At 36.2% G+C, this 17,136-nt stretch overlaps 1 protein-coding gene across 8 annotated transcripts in view; it reads right to left on the reverse strand.

Moving 5' to 3' along the window:
• ZC3H13 (zinc finger CCCH-type containing 13) overlaps positions 1-17,136 on the reverse strand; it is a 49,459-nt gene that overhangs the window by 21,721 nt on the left and 10,602 nt on the right. For all 8 annotated transcript variants that reach the window (XM_055801480.1, XM_055801477.1, XM_055801479.1 and 5 more), the window contains 6 exons: positions 15,168-15,279; positions 8,694-8,802; positions 6,534-6,673; positions 5,638-5,789; positions 4,127-4,324; positions 2,565-2,738 (listed from right to left, as the gene is read on the reverse strand). In XM_055801480.1, coding sequence (XP_055657455.1) covers positions 2,565-2,738; positions 4,127-4,324; positions 5,638-5,789; positions 6,534-6,673; positions 8,694-8,802; positions 15,168-15,279 — 885 coding nt within the window. The remainder of the gene's footprint in view (positions 1-2,564; positions 2,739-4,126; positions 4,325-5,637; positions 5,790-6,533; positions 6,674-8,693; positions 8,803-15,167; positions 15,280-17,136) is intronic.

Here is a 17,136-nt window from a genome sequence, read left to right on the forward strand (position 1 = left end):
AATAAGAAAAAGCATATGAAGTGTCTCTCATCTTTGAAATCCCATCACTTAACTAAAGATCATCTACACAGCAGTACAAAAAATTCCTCATAATACATTATCCCATACAGTCTAACACGGACAAACACACACTTCAAGCCTTTAGGTTCAGTAGTGGTTTTTTTCCCTTATCAGAATCAAAGCAACTTACCAGTATCTCTTCCCATGAAATATGCATTGCCCTTAAGTCCCAACTCCCTCCCACTTCACAAAATTCTCCAAAGAGAAGAACAGGAGTCAGAAAAACCACACATAGATAATACGTCTTCAAAAATACCACTTAATTTTAAGTAAATTAGTCCCTGCTTTTGAATGTCCATACACAGTGTTGGTGTCTTCAAATAAACATCCAGATCAGACAGATGAAGCTCTCCGTTTCAGGTGGCACACAAATGACAGACTACTTCATCAAACGCAGTAGTACCTCCCTGCAATCTTCTACAATAACATAACAGTTGGTAAAGATATATATGTAACGCAGCTTTTGCTGAATAACTTGCAAACATTGCAAGAAATTTTTCTCAGCAAGATAGTTGCTGTCAGTTGAGCTCTGAAGAGAATGAGCTCTGGCATAATTCAGGTTAGCAGACTTGCAACCTGTCATGACACTATCTAAAAGCCAAACAGACAGTTGCCCAGCCGACGATACTCATTAGTGGATCTCCTGGCTAATGCTTCTTAAAGACCCAGACTCCGCAGGTAAACAGATTCTCCTCATGTCAAGAACACAGAACAATGATTCAGCTTCCAAGGAGCAAAGCTTCAGGAATGGAAAATGAAGTGAAATCACTGGCAATCTGAGGTAGGAACTCAAGTCTGTAATGAAGTCTTTTTTAGCTAAAAGACAACGTGGTGGAAATCTATTAGTATCAGCATTTCACCTTTCCTTCTAGTCAATATCAGTGACTCAAGAAAATTACCTTCAGAGCCCCATGGAGTAGTATGCTGATTACCATAGGACCAATCTCGTGAAGATGGTGGTTTTACAGCCAGATTCCATTACAGAATCAGATATATTCACCAAAGAAAGCGTCTTGACTTGATTGTTGAGGCACTTCAGACTTGTTGATTGAGAGAAGTCAAACAAAATTTTTGCAGGACAGGCTGAAATAATACTTGAACTGAGCCTGCATACGTCTAAGATGACAATTTGTACACACGGTCACATACAAACGAAACAGATGGCCTGGAATTAGTAGCAAAATTTCCAAAGCACTCTATATTGTATTCTGTCAGTCCTTCCTGACCCTGACAGAATACAATATAATTTCATGATTTCCAGTCTTTAAACTAAGACTACATTTACTTTTCGTCATGAAAACATTATTATGAAACACGGGGTTATCAAAATTGGCTTGCATGGAAGGCTATCAATGGTTTGGAGACAAACAAAACATTCTGAATATTCTTTCCTGCTTCTAGCAGAAGGCCCATTTATCTTCCCTACTTAACATTCCCTTGCACAACACCTGATACATTTGCACAGAACCTCCAAGCAGGCAGTAATGAGCAAAATACTGGAATAGGTCAGAAAAAAATGGGGAAAAGGGTACTGCAGATGTATTTTTCAGTCTCCTTACTACTGCCAGCTGCAGGGGGAATGGGCTGCTCTAATTCCTTTGCTATAAACATTCTAATTTAGAGAAAATGTCTATCAGTGACATCTAGCTTGAAACAATACAGTTTTTCCAGCTGAACTGAGTCACCACAGCAGCAAAAGAGCTTGCTTAAGACTCTTAGGACTGCTGAATGGATGGGTTTTATTTTGCTTGTTTTATCAGCATGCAGATATATGTGACATCTGGCGTCTTCCCCTCATCCTTCAACAGAAGTGCAGGAGATAAGTATGCCTCCCTCTCCATTATACGGACATAGGACTGTAGCAGTATTTAGCACTGCCTTTCTAAACCTAAGCTTACAGACTCCTTCAGCCCAAAATAAGAAGCCTCCTTCTTTCTTTTTAATGGGTGGTAAAAGATTTTTTTCCTAAGGCCTCTAGAACTAGCAGGATGATATCTTCCCTGAAGCTTTCTGCAAGAGTGGTCTCTGAAATTGTCCTCATATTGTACTGTTTAGCCAGCTGTGCTTGATTTTCAGGAAAGATTTGTAGAGGCAAAATCTGTTACCCATTCTAGAATGGAGAAACCCTGCTCCTTCCCCATCTCCAAGACAGAAGACTTCTCATATTTTCTACTTTTTAAGAAGGGGGAAGGTGAGGAAAAGAGAAAAAAAAAAATTCCAAAGGATCATAGACTATGCCTCATATCAGACTTCTGAAGTTCCACCTGAAGCTGAACAGCTGAGAGGAACTGATAAACGGAAGCCCATATCATGACTTGTGTTCTTGACATGACAGGTACTCTCAACATAGTAATTTGGCAAAAACCCGAAAGTCTCGGAGCTCAAGTGTTTGAGGCACACACATACCCACAACAGACACACATAAACAAGTAGTCAAACCAACAGAAGAAGTTTCTAAATTAGAACTATTCATGGAAATAAAATACATGCAATTGACCTCCTACCTGCGAGAGGGTGAGAAGTTATGTTTGTGAGTGGTTGACTTGGCTGGAGCTCGGGAGGTCTGTCTTCGCCTTGCAGCAGGTGGTGAATACTCCCTGGAAGGGGAAGAATTACTGCCAGAATGATCTGCAGGACTAGGAGAACGCTTCTGTCTATGGGAGCTTTCAGAGGGATCCCTGGGAAACATAAACAGCAGGTTGTTTAACAGGTGTAATACGGCATTAGTACATTTCTAAGAAATTACAAACAACTTCAAGACAGAACCTGTTCTTACAAGATCAGGAACTATCTTAGAGTCATTTGTTCCATCTAGAATTTCACATATGAAATTACTTTAATCTAGCAAAACTTAAGAGTGCAAGATATACACTAAAGTTCTCGCTAATCACTGGACTGTAAAATAGAAAACTAGAACATGTAAAACCAAAAATATAGTCTTTTAACTTTACCTAATACTTAATGTGGCCATGAAATGGAATCCCTATCAATGGAGAATTATCTTGCAACCCTATTTAAAAAATTTTGTAATGTCAGAACTTTATTTAAGAAGCCTCAAGCTCACAGACATTTTCAAACACTCACCACAGTTGCAAATGGATGAGAGATCTGTCGGAACCTTCAACTATTTCACTTACTGTACACCATGAAGATTTGACATTATTTCTTAATTATTATTATTATTTAGGAAAAAAGACACAAAAATCCAACACTGAAATAAAAGGCTGTAGTCACTACAGCAATATCTGATTATAGTACGATAAGCCAAGTACTCTCTTAGTCCTTTCATCAGCACTACCTAGAATGTTCTTTTCTACTGCTTATGACCTCCTTCCAGTAATGGAGTGTTAAAGCATGAGGAAATAATATATTTTAAAGTATGGTGTAACTTATTTAATCAATTAAAAATACACAGTTCAGCAGTCTTCCACTCCTTAGTCTTCACTATACATTAGAAAGCAAACCCATATACCGACACATACCCTATTTTCATCAAGGGAATACAGGACTTAAAAATGACGATGATCTATTTTTCAACTTAAATAGATGCTTATGCTTCAGAAAATAATGGGAATAGTCATAGTAATCCACCATTTGAGAGAGAGAGAGAGATAAGCAAAAGTGAAGTAATGCTAAAATGGCAGTAGTCTTTGACTGCTACAGAAATACTTTTAACTTACTGATTAGGGAGAGTTTAAACATGCCACTGCCAATTTAGAAAGATATTAGTCCTCTAAAGATTTCAGAAAAGCAGGCAAGCGGACAAGTGAACGACTCTGATAAAGATTTTGGCAAATGAATTGCTCCATTGGTGAAGGTCCAGCTTCCTGAGAAGTAGTGAATCTCTCAAAAGGGCACTTTACAAGCTTACTAAGTTATGTAATTAAGCCTACCAATCTGATAGTTCTAGTCTATCAATCTACCTAACGCACATAAAGTATTTAATGAGTATTGAAAAGGTTCTTGGCAGAGCAGGTATAAATCCCTTATTATTCAGTGTTTAAAAAAATAACCTGAAAAGCAAGGTTACGTTAACGTTAGAAGCTAATAAAGCAATATAACTTACCTCTGCTTCTCTTTTTTCTCCTTGTGCCTTTCAAAGTCACGCCCTCTCTCTTTGACCTCCCTTGTCTTTTCTTCTGAACGTTCTTTCGCCTTATGTTTTTCTTTGTGTTTTTTCCCCAGGGGAGTTTCCTCTTGTACTGGAGGAGGAGGACTAGGGGTACGAGGACCCTTCTTTTTACTCTGGTTACTTTTAGAACTCCTAGAGATAAATTAACAGCAGGGGTGGGGGCAAAATGAAGGACTGTCAACTATTTCAAGTAATTATTTCTCCAGTATTGGCAGGAAAGTTACAATGTAAAGGACCTTGGAGCTTTTATGATAGGAATCACCACTCCATTAGCACCGAGTGTTCAGTAACTGTACGTGACTGAAGGGTAAATGCAGACGGTAAAAACTCACACTGAGTTCTTCCATTTAAAACCTTTATTTCTAAAGCAAGTGAACAAAAACAGGAATTGCTCCTGTTCAGACAGAACTAGTGTTCAAACTCAAAATGCCCTTGCATGAACTGCACACATCAGAGGACCAGAACTCTGCAGAGTATCTTGCCTGTTCAGACTCCTGTTTCTGCAATGCAATACCCCAATCATATGCACAAAATGACTTGAAAAAAATCATGTCTTCTTTTTAACGTTAGCTACCTGACACAGGATAGAGCATCCAAATATTTTTGAATATGCATCTCACAATATGAAATAGTATACATCTTTCCATATAAACTACTGCTGACATAAACCCTATAAACCAAATATCACTGCATGCTGAATGTCAGTAGCATTCTAGCCCATGCTGTACACTCATGCAGCAGGCACAACATAGTTTTGTACCTATTTTAAAGGGTTTTTTTACTTAGCAAATACAAAAGTGTCTGCTTACACTGCTACAGTACTTACTTTCCTATCTAAAAGCTGTAAGCAGTGACTGAAAAGGTCCTGCAGCCAGCAAGAATTATAAACAGGTTTTGGAGATTGACCTTTTGTGGCAAGGTGCCCAGTTTCAACTTCCTGTGATTTTCACGTACCTGGGCCTTACCTTTCCACCCCACCCCACATCCTCCACTTCTTTTCCCCTCCTAAATTCTGAGAAATTCCCTGCCTTGAAAGTCAAACATTATTTCCTGAACATCAATATGCAATACCAAAAGAATCTGCAGTCAATCAAATTTTAAACATTTTACTTCAGTCTACAGGAGCTACTTCACAGGTTGAAGCATCTCAAATAAAACTGCTTCCCACTTTGTAATGGTTTGTATTTCCTTATCGCCTGCCAGACTCTAGATACTCGAAAAGACCTGCTTGTAAACCATGAAATCAATCAACTGACAACTACATGCATCTAACAATTTTTTGCATAAGATGATTCAGAGTGCACAATTTAGAGACCTTCCCCTAAAGTTATTTAATCAAAGGCCTGAAAGCAAGGAAAATGAAAAACCATATTAATTATGAAAACCCCAATAATAAAAATCCGCATCATTCTGTTCTTTCTCACAAGATGCATCGACATACTGACCTTTGCTGATCCAAAAGTGGGGAAGACACAGTAGATGCTTTCTTTTCTTTCTTACTAGCCGAAGATGATTTGGGACTGGATCTTCGTTTTGGAGATTTGCTAGACTTTCTTGGTGATGGTGATAATTTAGATCTAACCACCTCTGGAGAAATCTTGAGGAAAAGAATATATTAACTGGTAAGATACTGATGCTCAAAAGCTTAACTGTATGTTGATATGTGTGTCAAATACGTAAATTCAGTATCATCCCACATCCGAGATCTTAACCATGTACACATCTACCTCAAATAAAGTAACCACACTGTTTTCAAAGAACACCATAAAGGGAAGACAACAGGAAAATGGTGGGGGAAGAGAAGATGCACTCTGTAATACATTACAAAAACTGTTACTACAAGTTTAAAATCAGTACTTTCCCATATAGCACTCAAGTTTGAAAAAGAAAGAATTCCTTTCAGGGTTTTGGTTTTGTGGTTTGTTTTTTTTTTTTTTTTACATCTTCACCAAAATGTCAGGGTTTCTAACACTTACAGCTTTGCCTTTGTCACTCTACTCTGTTACTACAAGACATGTTGGAAAAGCAGCTTGGCAAATGGCTTGTGTTTTCTTCTACACATCTTCTCTGTTAAAGGTTAGCTTTTTATCATTAACATGCATTAAATCCTACTCATTTTATAGCTAACTTCATAAAAAGAAAACTTGGTTATGGTGCTGAATGACTGTCCGAATACTCACAACTAATATCCAAGTCACATACTAAGTTATACACCTACATACTTGCTACTATGTAACACAATAGCACATTGGTAGCCCAGGAAGCTCAAGTCTTCCAGGAAACAATTTTATGAAGCAGCTGATGACTTATTATTTTAATTTCACATTTACGTAATACAAACCTCTTTTTTAATGACTATTTCTTCTCGTTTCTCCATGTTTTCCTGTTCCAATTTCATGAGTTCTCTCTGAATCTTTTGGCGCTTCATTTCCAAAGACAGCTCATGATCATAATCATAATTAACATCTCCATTATCAGAGTCTTTATTTAAAAAAAAGAAAATAATTAGTAAACAATTACATATGAAATAATAATATGTAGCATACTGGATACCAAGCATAAGTATTTCTGTGACTTTTAAGCAGTGTATGAATGGCTCAATGAAGCTAAGCCAATCTTTTCTCTAATTATGTGTGTAAACCTGAAATAACTCCAGTTAGTTCCATATAACCTGCAGTTAAATTTATAAGCTTTATTTAAAAAACACCTTAACTTTTTTCAGAGACCTGCATCAATTATTAAAGCTGAGGTAGCAAGGGAAACCCAGGAAACCATTTATTTATATTTAAATAACAAAAAAAAAATTAAGAGTGTGTCTTCACAAAGATCAAAAATATGTAGAGCACTATTTAATTGGGAAATCTCACATGGAACAGGTTTAAATAGTGATGCTTGATACTAAAGAATTTTGTTTAACAGAGCATCCCACAAATCAATTGATACACTTGATTACATCTACAAATTGATTTTAAAATAAAAGAGGTCTGTATGACCTCTTTCACTGGATAAATGCATATCTTAAGAGTTTATTTCTGGTTTTACAACATTATTACTGTTTGGTTTTCACATCAGAAAAGGTGATTATTTCACTTACTTCATTAAGTCATGGCTAGCTTATACCATACGCTTCAAGCCTTGAAATCTTACTGAAAATTACAGCAGTTTTACTCACCCTGTTTACATGTATTTTGTTAATGGTTATTTAAGTCATGCTCAAAAAACACTTCAGGAAAATAACTGTCAGAGAAAAGATGACTTCATTAAAAAGTCATTAGCTTTCACTCCCCTTCCTACACACAGGAACTATATAAAAGGTTTTGCAATAACTAAACTGAAGTCTACAAATTCCATTCATATGTCACAAATGCACGGGAACAGCTTATAGGGAGGTACATTTCCTAACAACATAGGTTCTTTCCCAGACCACCTGTCTGCTTACATAGCACTCACTAGAACTTTAAGAGACAGTAATTCTACTTCATCCACATACCTATGATTAACACGATCTTGAAAAAAACCCATAATCCTCAAGCTGAAAGCCTCAGTGTCTAAGAGTTAAGACATTCATACTATATATTTAAATAGAACTTGAGGGTTTTATATTCCAAATTTTTTTTTTACTTCAATTCTATTTCCATGCATACATATCATAGGTCAACGCTTCTTAAATCACGCTGAACACAAAATTTAGAAAGGAATGAAAATATATTATGGCTACTTTTCTGTTCGTGTATTGTGCTTACGATACAGCAAAACAGTATTCACAATACTTACAGCACATACTACAGAAAAGCTACCTACTTAATGAGATCTATGGAGGAGCTCCATTACACAAACAACTTGTATATACTTTCTTGCAAATCCATACATTTTAACTGAATTCACTCAGAATGTATCAGAATTCCTATCTTCTCTTGCAATATTGTAACTACTTCTGAAATACTGAACACTTAAACCAAACAAAAAAACACCCAAACAGAAACAACAGAAAGTAATGCAAGATTCTTGCTCTCCTTCAAGTGTTTTCAGAACATAACTAGTTCAATTTTATCTTCAGCTGTTGTTATTCTCATGAAACCCTTGTTAATGAGACAGGTCACATCATTACAAATTATGCAACAAAAACCTGCTGACTTTTTAATTCAAAGAAGCTATGCTCTCTCCTCAGACTGACCAGTTTCCAAAGTACTTTGGATGTAATGTGGATTCAACTAGGGATCTAAATGTGAAAGGTTCAGCCACTGAGTAGCCTATGGCCAAGTTCCTTGTTGTCCCAGGAATCAAGAAAAAAAAAAGCTTATGTTTTTAAAGTAAGTTGGTTTTACCACTCTTAACAGTCCAACTCAGATTGCTCCTTTGCTCTCCTCCAAAAATAAACATTAATGGCTACAGTGTAATAGTGTTCAAGAGACCAGATCTTCAGGCATTCTGCTTTACACACAGCTCAGTAATCTTGCAATTCTTTGAGCTGTAGGAGGACTCCTAGTTTAATTATACTTACCTTCTCTATTTGTTTCCCAATCCCCATTTTCCTCTTCACTTTCTGGTGTTCTCTCCTTCGTAATTTTGATATCCTCCTTTTCTCTATGTCTTCCTCGTGAAGACTCTTTCTATAAAGGGAAAAATGCTGCATTAGAGTAAACAACTTTATTTTAAGAGAAGCCTGAAGAAGCAGGTATGTTTTACATGGTATTTTGGCTGTTTCTTTTTTATAGTACAAAAAGCATTTTCCCCTTTAGGCTGTTGAACAAATACCTTCTTAAATAAGCAGAGACTCCACAGGCAACATGTTCTAATGCAATTTCATATAATCAATATGCAAATAGCAGATGGGGAAAAGAGAAGAGAGTATTCATAAGAGGGTTTAAAGGCAGGGCAAGAATCAAGCATGTATCAGAGAATAAAGTTTAAAACACGAACTGAAAGAACAGAGCAGGTTCTTGAGACCAGAAGTTTAATGAACTTTGAAGAGTATAATTTTAACAGCCTGGGTAAGAGTTCTCAGCTGTAAGTAAGAATATTTATTGGCAATGCAGATGAGCCTCAGAAGCTGAGCTGTTTAACTCTCCAAGGATTAAGAAGGGGGGTGGGGGGGAATAATGAAAAAAAAACCCACAGAGACCCTTGGCTGGCAGAAGGAAGGGGAAAAACATCTAAAGCAACACACTGGAATCGAGTTTTGTTGATAGCTTTATATTTGACCTTTCACTGTCCCCAAGCTATTAGACAAGTCTAGCTATTGCAATAGCACCCATTTTGCATGTGGCAGATGGTCCCACAGGCACCTGAGGAAGCCAGAGACTATTATTACAGGAAAGAAGGTAATTTCAAAAGGCAACTGAACCTGTGCTGCTCTTCTCCCCCTGCTAAATTCCAGTAGTAAAGCTGCACAACTGCATCATTGCCTCTGCTGAAGTGACATTCTCTAAATAATCAACCTAAGCTCCAGTGGAGTACAGGGCAAAGTTTTTCCACTATTTGCGGGGTGGGGTAGGGAAGAACATTCAAGCTTAGCAGTATCTCGGGTTTATTTATTAAGTAGGAAATCAGAAAGAGCAAATAATGAAAGTCTGTCCCATATCCCTTTCGTTCTCACCTCCCATAGTGCCTTCTTTTTGGGATTCATCAGTGTTGGTATGTAGGAACCTTTGGTTTTATGCCAAGAAAAGGAGATGCCTGAAAATTTCACTACCTATTCCTTAATGGGAGTTAGATCTTGAGTAAAATTAAATCCTTAATGTCACCTTAGAAATACAGTAAGGAAATAACATTGTGGATAGTCACTCCCAAATGAGTAAAATTCAACTATTCCTTTTTATTCACTAACAATGTTAAAATCTTATCTCTGGTGTAATGGCGTAAACGATGACAGAACAAGTACTGCAATTATTTTACCTAGTGAACTAAACCAGATGCTTCAATGCACAGTTATCTTCAAGCTTCTCATCTTGATACATTCAGTATATCATATTCAAAACTTTAGAAAGTTTGGAAAAAACTGACCAGTTGCTATGTAACATGAAGGAACTTCACATTAAAGAACTAATTTGTGTCATGTTTAATTTAAAGCAGCTTGCAGAATAAGGAAAAAAAAAAAAGTTATTTTTTTCTCCATTTCATGACAGGATCTCTAAAATGTTGCATGAGATCCTAAACTATCAAGTCATGTTTGTTGCTCAGACAAGTCTACACATCAACTAAGCCATCATCACAATAAAGGCATTTCAGTCGAAGAGCAAGAATTGTACTACGCTTTAAAGCACACTGCTTTACCAGAAAATTACTCTGATGAGATCTGCAAATCTGTAACTTTATCAACAAGCCTCTCCTCTAACCATTTTTTTTAAGAGTATCTTTATTTTTCTAGACTGCCCTCCTTGAAGGCTGCATCTGTTCTATTAAACTGTGTACTGCTATATACTCCAACTCATTCCTAGAATATAAACAAACAATAAACAACTTCTTAAACACAAATACTGGTTTCTATTAATTCAACACTATTTGTTACTAGCAAACTGAAATACACGTTAGGACATCCTCTATATACTGATTTAAAAAAAACCTTCTCAAAGCCAGTTCCCCAAATAAGTTGTTAGCAGAGAATGTGCAGGTAAGACAGAATACTTCAAGACCAATTTAATAACCCATGTTAAAAAAACTGCGTAGCCTGTATGTATCTCGCCTATTCTCCAGACTTACAACCAACCACAAGCATCCTGAAACAGCCTGTATTTTCTCCTTTCAATGGAGAGATTCAGTAGTGGCACAATCATACTTCTGCAGAACTGAGAACAAAAACATCTACGAAAAGATTTTTATTGCATTACTGAATATAGGGGAAAGGAATAGACAATTTTCATACAAGCATGCTATTTTACAAGTCAAGACAACTTGATCCGAGCCCATTCATACACTAAATCACTTCAGTTTAGTTATCAAGAAAAAAGATCCTGGTAATATTGCATCTTGAAAAACAAATCTCAGTTTAGAAATTGAGTATATTTTCCTGGGGCAAGTAAATGAAGAACTTAAGTTATGATGGTTTAGAAGTCATATTTGAATTTTCTCTTTGAAAAATCTTCAACATATTCCTTTTATTGTACTTGTTCCACTTAGAACACATTTAATCCCCTCGTACTATGGGGAGTAATTTTTCCTTCATATCCTTACACAGGCTTTTTTTCGCCTCTCCCTTAATAAGCCAAGAATAATATAAGACAAGCTCCTAAAGGCCAATAGCGTGTCTTTCACTTGCACTTGAAGATGCTGTATCCACTGCAGACTCTAAAAAGTGCCATTTACTAGATGAGAAACAATGAACTTTTATAATATAATTTTTTACTGAAAAAAACATTGTAGATTGTCCTAAGAGTAAACAACAACTTAGTAGACTTTGTCTATGCTGTTTTCAGGTATGTGCTCACAGTTAAACTATTTACATGTGCTGGATAGATGATTACAGTTTCATGTTGACATTCAGGAGAAATGCTACTTAAGATCAAGAAGTGCTATTTTGCCAACACCAACGGAGAGAATATTTGTAAGACTCTTACAGCCTACAATTCTTAGAAGGCAGAAGCTTCAGTTTCAGCCTTAGTACACGTACACGCAGCAGCAATATTAACTAACTCAAAAGCACAGCTTCCTTTAAATCTAGAATAAGCTATCACGTATTGCAGCTAGAATCTTTTGGGCAAGCACAAAACTATTTTACTCTAGGTATAACACCTTTATAGCGTAAGCTACTACCACCCTACACAAACATAGAAGAAAATGGACCTGAAGTTTCCCTGAAATGGGCAGGTATTGTTTCCATTTCAGAGATGCAAGACAATGCTGACTATCCATTTCCAGTGGAGATACTCAAAAGCCACAGTGACAAAACCCACAGACATGAAACAAGTGGTAAAGATTCCTTACAAAAACCTTTCCTAAATGTACATTCAAGTTCTTCCCACTGTTTCTCCCAAATTACACACAACTCCCAGGTAATACTTCACATACTGCAATGTAACTGTCTTCTCATAATATGGAGAAAAACGCAACATAAAAATTTCCGACTAAACACAATAAAGGCAGTAACCTTATCTAATTATTTGCATAATAATTGATATACTAACATACAGTGCTGAAATAATTCTGAATACAGATCTGAGATTCACAGAAACAACTGAGTTCAATGTAGTTGTCCACGTAACGCAGCATATTCCCTCTGAAAATAACAATACAAGATGTGAAGAAATAGTAAGGGATATAGTCTACAAGCTGTCCATATAGGAAATTTCTAACTAAATATATACAGATTGTACTAGTTATGTTTCCAAAAACCAAGAAATCTCTTCTAAAAATATTTTATACTAGTTACACTGTCTCAACTTTTTGTGGAACCTATTCAGGTTTTTGACTGTATCTTCTGGCAATCAGGCAGAATTGTCATATATAACATAAAGAGTATTTCACCTTGTCATTCTCAAATTTGCCACTCTTTCTACTACGATAAAGTATGAATATGACGCATCTAATTTACATTCTCTCAACCACACATTACATACATTTGCCACATGTCCTTTCTTCTCTGCAGTCTTTCTCACCTCCTTGCCCACTTCAAAAAGACCTTCAACTGTATTCTCTTGCACACAGGTGATCACAACCAACCAGCATTTCAAATAAAACGGGACCATGAATTTCTACAGCATAATATTGATCTAATTTCATTTTTATATACCTGAGTGTGTGCTTCTGCAGCTGTGACTGCACTTTGAACAGATGGTTTCATTGAGCTGTCCACAATAACTTCTTTTTCTACTGGATAGTTTCAGTTACTTTTAAAATATTCATTCATGATTTTTTGTTTTAAATGCTTTCTTCATTGTGCATTACCTTGCACTTGCCAACAGCAAGTTTCATCTGCCATTGCTGGAAACTATCTTTCCCCAACCCCTATGGCATTCCTCAGACTTCAGTATCTCAACTACTGTTTTCATATCTTCTGCAAAGTTTGGCATTTGGGATGTCCAAAAGTTTTTCAAGATTCTTAAAAAGTTATAGGTCTTTAGATAAGCACCACAGCATCCTCTGTAACTTCATCATTTGAAAATAATCTAAAATTTTCCCCTTAGCTGGCTGATAAGCCCGACAATATTATACCTGCTATTCTGACTACCTACACACCCCCAAAAACCTTGCTTCAAAAGCAGCTATTTAAGTTTCACCTGTATCAGACAGTTCTCTTAGCCACTACCCTCTATTAAAGTTTCAGGCTAGTAGACTGGTGAAGCACAAACTTTGTCTGAAGGAACAGTGCTGCTTTTTTTAAAAAAAAAAACAACCCACAATTATGAAACTTTTTATTGAACAAGCTACTTGTTATTTCAAAACAAAGTTAAGATTTATTATCCAGCTCCTCTGTTATCCCAAAAGCTTTAACAAGAGATGGAAACATCAGATACTACATCTCCACCATAGTAGTAGCTGTAACAGTGGAGCAAGATCTATGTTAACAGTTCAGTCACTTCGGTCTTCTGTTTGCTTAGATATCCTGGTTCTTTGCAATGCCAACTTCTGACGACTGCCCCTCTTCATCTACTTTTTCCAGAATATTTCCTTTGGATAGCCCGTATTTTGAGAGTTGCCTCCGCGCAAATAATACAAAAGCTCAGTGGTTTCCTCAGCCTTGTTTTATGAGATTCAAGCAAAGCATTTTTTTTCCTCTGTAGCATGCTTATCCTGTAAATACTTATTTGGTACTTGAACAGACCCACTAATTCTTCAATTCCTTTTGATTCCTGCTTCCAGTTTCACCTTTACTTGGGATTTAGTTGTTTAAGAGTATTTTATTATTACATTAATAGAACACTATAAAAAGCAGGGTTAACTAACCAAAAGTAAGAATTACATCAAAATTAGAGTTGTACCAGGACAGAAAAAGTTACAGTAAATTTTTAATAACGGTTGGAAAAAACACTTTTCCCACCAACCACGTACTCAATAACTGAACAGTTTATTCAAACTATTAGAAAATAAAAGGAACACATTCAAGAGTAAAAAGATTGAAAGTTTACACAAATTAACAGCAACTGAAAACATGATCGGAAGGTAAGCCATTCTGTTAATTTAACGATAACAGCTGCTGTTGATTTCTTTACACCTGACAAAAATCCAGTTTACACAGCAAGTAGGAACCGACCGAGGAAAAAAAAAAAAATGCTGTTAATACCTGCAGAAGCAAAACCAATTTTTCACAAATAAAAACTTGTAATCATTATTCATATGAAGATGGTCTTAAAAAAACATGACACAGGAATAACTGGTGCTATTGTTACACAGGTGCAGGGTCACACTACAAGCTTCTGCCCCTATTTTTTTGTAACAAAAGGAACAGATAACACAAATTAAAAATAAGTTAACTTCTGATATTTGAGGGGTATAGGGCTGTAGAAGGATGATTAAAAAATGAGAACAATAACGAATGAATTTTATGCAAAATCCAAAAGTGAGCAGCTGGGATGCCTGATGAGTATGGGATGAGGGCAAAATGAACCAGCACAACAGTAACTGCATGGTCTGATCAAAAGCAAATTTGAGATGAATAACTGGAGTCGGGATGCATGTAAACAATGGACATGAATAAGTGTTGGGGGAAACAGTGGATGATTGGAACAACAGTTAATACACTTTCTTGGTAATAATCAAAGAGTCTGCACTGTTATTAAATACCTGTTTATCAGTGTTTAGAACATATCTTAGTCTGCTGGATTTATAAAATCTTTGGGAACCAAAAGACCAGAAAGTGCTATAAAATTGCAAAATAATACAATCATTAAGACACTTCATAATAAACATGCCACATGCTATGTACAAAATGATCAGTCCATTAAAACATTTTAAACATTACAAGTCACCACAATCAGGTTTCTAGGACACACTGCCCAACTGCTACTGAGGGATTCTGGAGTTCTGCAAACTCCATTCTTACCCTAACAGGAGAGGATGATTCCTCTGTACTTCGTTTCTGTGGCTCTGACTCAACATCTTGACGTTTGTTCTTCATTCTTTCCCGAAGATCTCCAGTGGGTCTTTCTGGCGACCTGTATAATACAGAAACATAATATAACCAGTTCTATGGGACTATTTTTAAAGGAATACAATCTGTCTTTTAATTATCTTTTTTATTAGTATATATAGAAAGATCTAAACCTCCCACCCAGAAACAAAGTGGATGAATAAAAAAAGATTCCATTTTAATGAGCTTAAGCGCTCTAAAAATCGAGCTCTTTCAGAACACCAGGAAGACTTGACTCTAAGAAGAGAAATTACTGCATGTATATATGGCATGACTCAGGAACTATAGATCAGCTTCAGGTGGTCCTATCCAGAACAAATCTTTTTCTGATCATCATGCAAATGTGTTTCACAAACACTCCTACCAAGTCTTTCAAGATATTCTTTACCCTTCTCCACATTCTAAGCTGTGCCAATTTTTAATATATTTTTTTTTAAATATATACATATATATATATACACACAATTAACACAGAGTCAAACTAGTGTAGACTAGCAGTGATAGTCACACAGAAGCACAACTCTGAATACAGATGAAGTCTGCAAGTGGAGATAACAGGATCTAGGTGCCATCCTCCCATGACCTTGCTGAGTGCCACAAAAAAACCTGTTGCAGGACTATGCACCAGAAAATCACTCTTGGAGGCCTCTTCCATTTTCCATCTTGCAGTAACATAATTATTTCATTATTTAATTAAAAAAATATTGCATTAACTCTACTCTAAAGTCACACAGCTAAGGTATATTTCCTGTAAAATGTATTACTGTGATGTGGAGAGGGGGAACATCTTACACTACCACAAGACATCTATACAACTTTGTCACCTCTTACTATGGATTCACAAGTTCATTTACACTTATGCACTAAAAGAGAACAACCCTTGCATTCAAACTAGCTCCTAAGCAAAAGGGATGCATGAGCTGCTTCAAATGATCTTTCAGTTCAAGAAAGCAAATTTTCTCTTCATGTAAGTCTGGCTTGAACCTGAGTCTGGTATTTCTGTGATGACTGTTAGCCATAATTACAGATTCTTCTGTGAACTGGCTGTATGAAAGTACTGGATATGTACCTGTCAGTTTACACTAAAGAATCAAAGAGATGCTGATGCTGCCTTAGTTGATTAGAAGAGTTATATATAATACTTAAGTAATGAAATTTACATTTGTTGTTTTTCAGATTGAATTAGGGTTTCCATTTAGAAAGCGTTCTTTCTCCCACCCTTCCTGTGTCACATAATACACAAAGGGTAAACTGTCTTTCACAGCTTATGCATACAAAAACCTGAATTAGTATGATGTCATTTCCAACCTGTGCATTTTTGAAACAGTAACTGGTTTTCACTTCCTCCTTTGCAAAGTTACCTATATTGAATCCTTTAAACTGCATCACATTGTTAAGTGTTTTAGGATCTAAGAAGAAAAAGACCAATGACTGCTCTCATTTTTAAATGCATTTAATTCTTCATATAGTTGTAAATACAGGTCAATCTAGATCAGAGGAAAGGTACAAAACAGTAGCGTGTTGCTCTTTTCAGCACTAAGGATCAAATAATATCCAGCATATAAAGCTAAACAAGTCATCTTCTTTGCACACATGATTATATCCTCTTTAAAGTGACTGGCTTTAGCAAAGGTATCTTTTTTTCCCCTCTTTCCATCTTAGAAAGATAATTCCTTTGCATTACCAAAACTCTCTGAAGCATACCATCAGCTACCTAAAAAAATAAACTGTCCTTCAACATTAAAAAGGCAATTCAATGCCTTATTTTTTAATAATATTTCAGCTACGGCACAAAGGATTTGGATCTGTGAAACAAAGTTAATTTAACAGGCAAAAAGATTATAGATAATGTACTAGAAACACTGTTCCTCAAGAGGAGCAA

Source organism: Falco peregrinus, chromosome 4, assembly GCF_023634155.1.
Source record: "Falco peregrinus isolate bFalPer1 chromosome 4, bFalPer1.pri, whole genome shotgun sequence".
Lineage (NCBI taxonomy): Eukaryota > Metazoa > Chordata > Aves > Falconiformes > Falconidae > Falco > Falco peregrinus.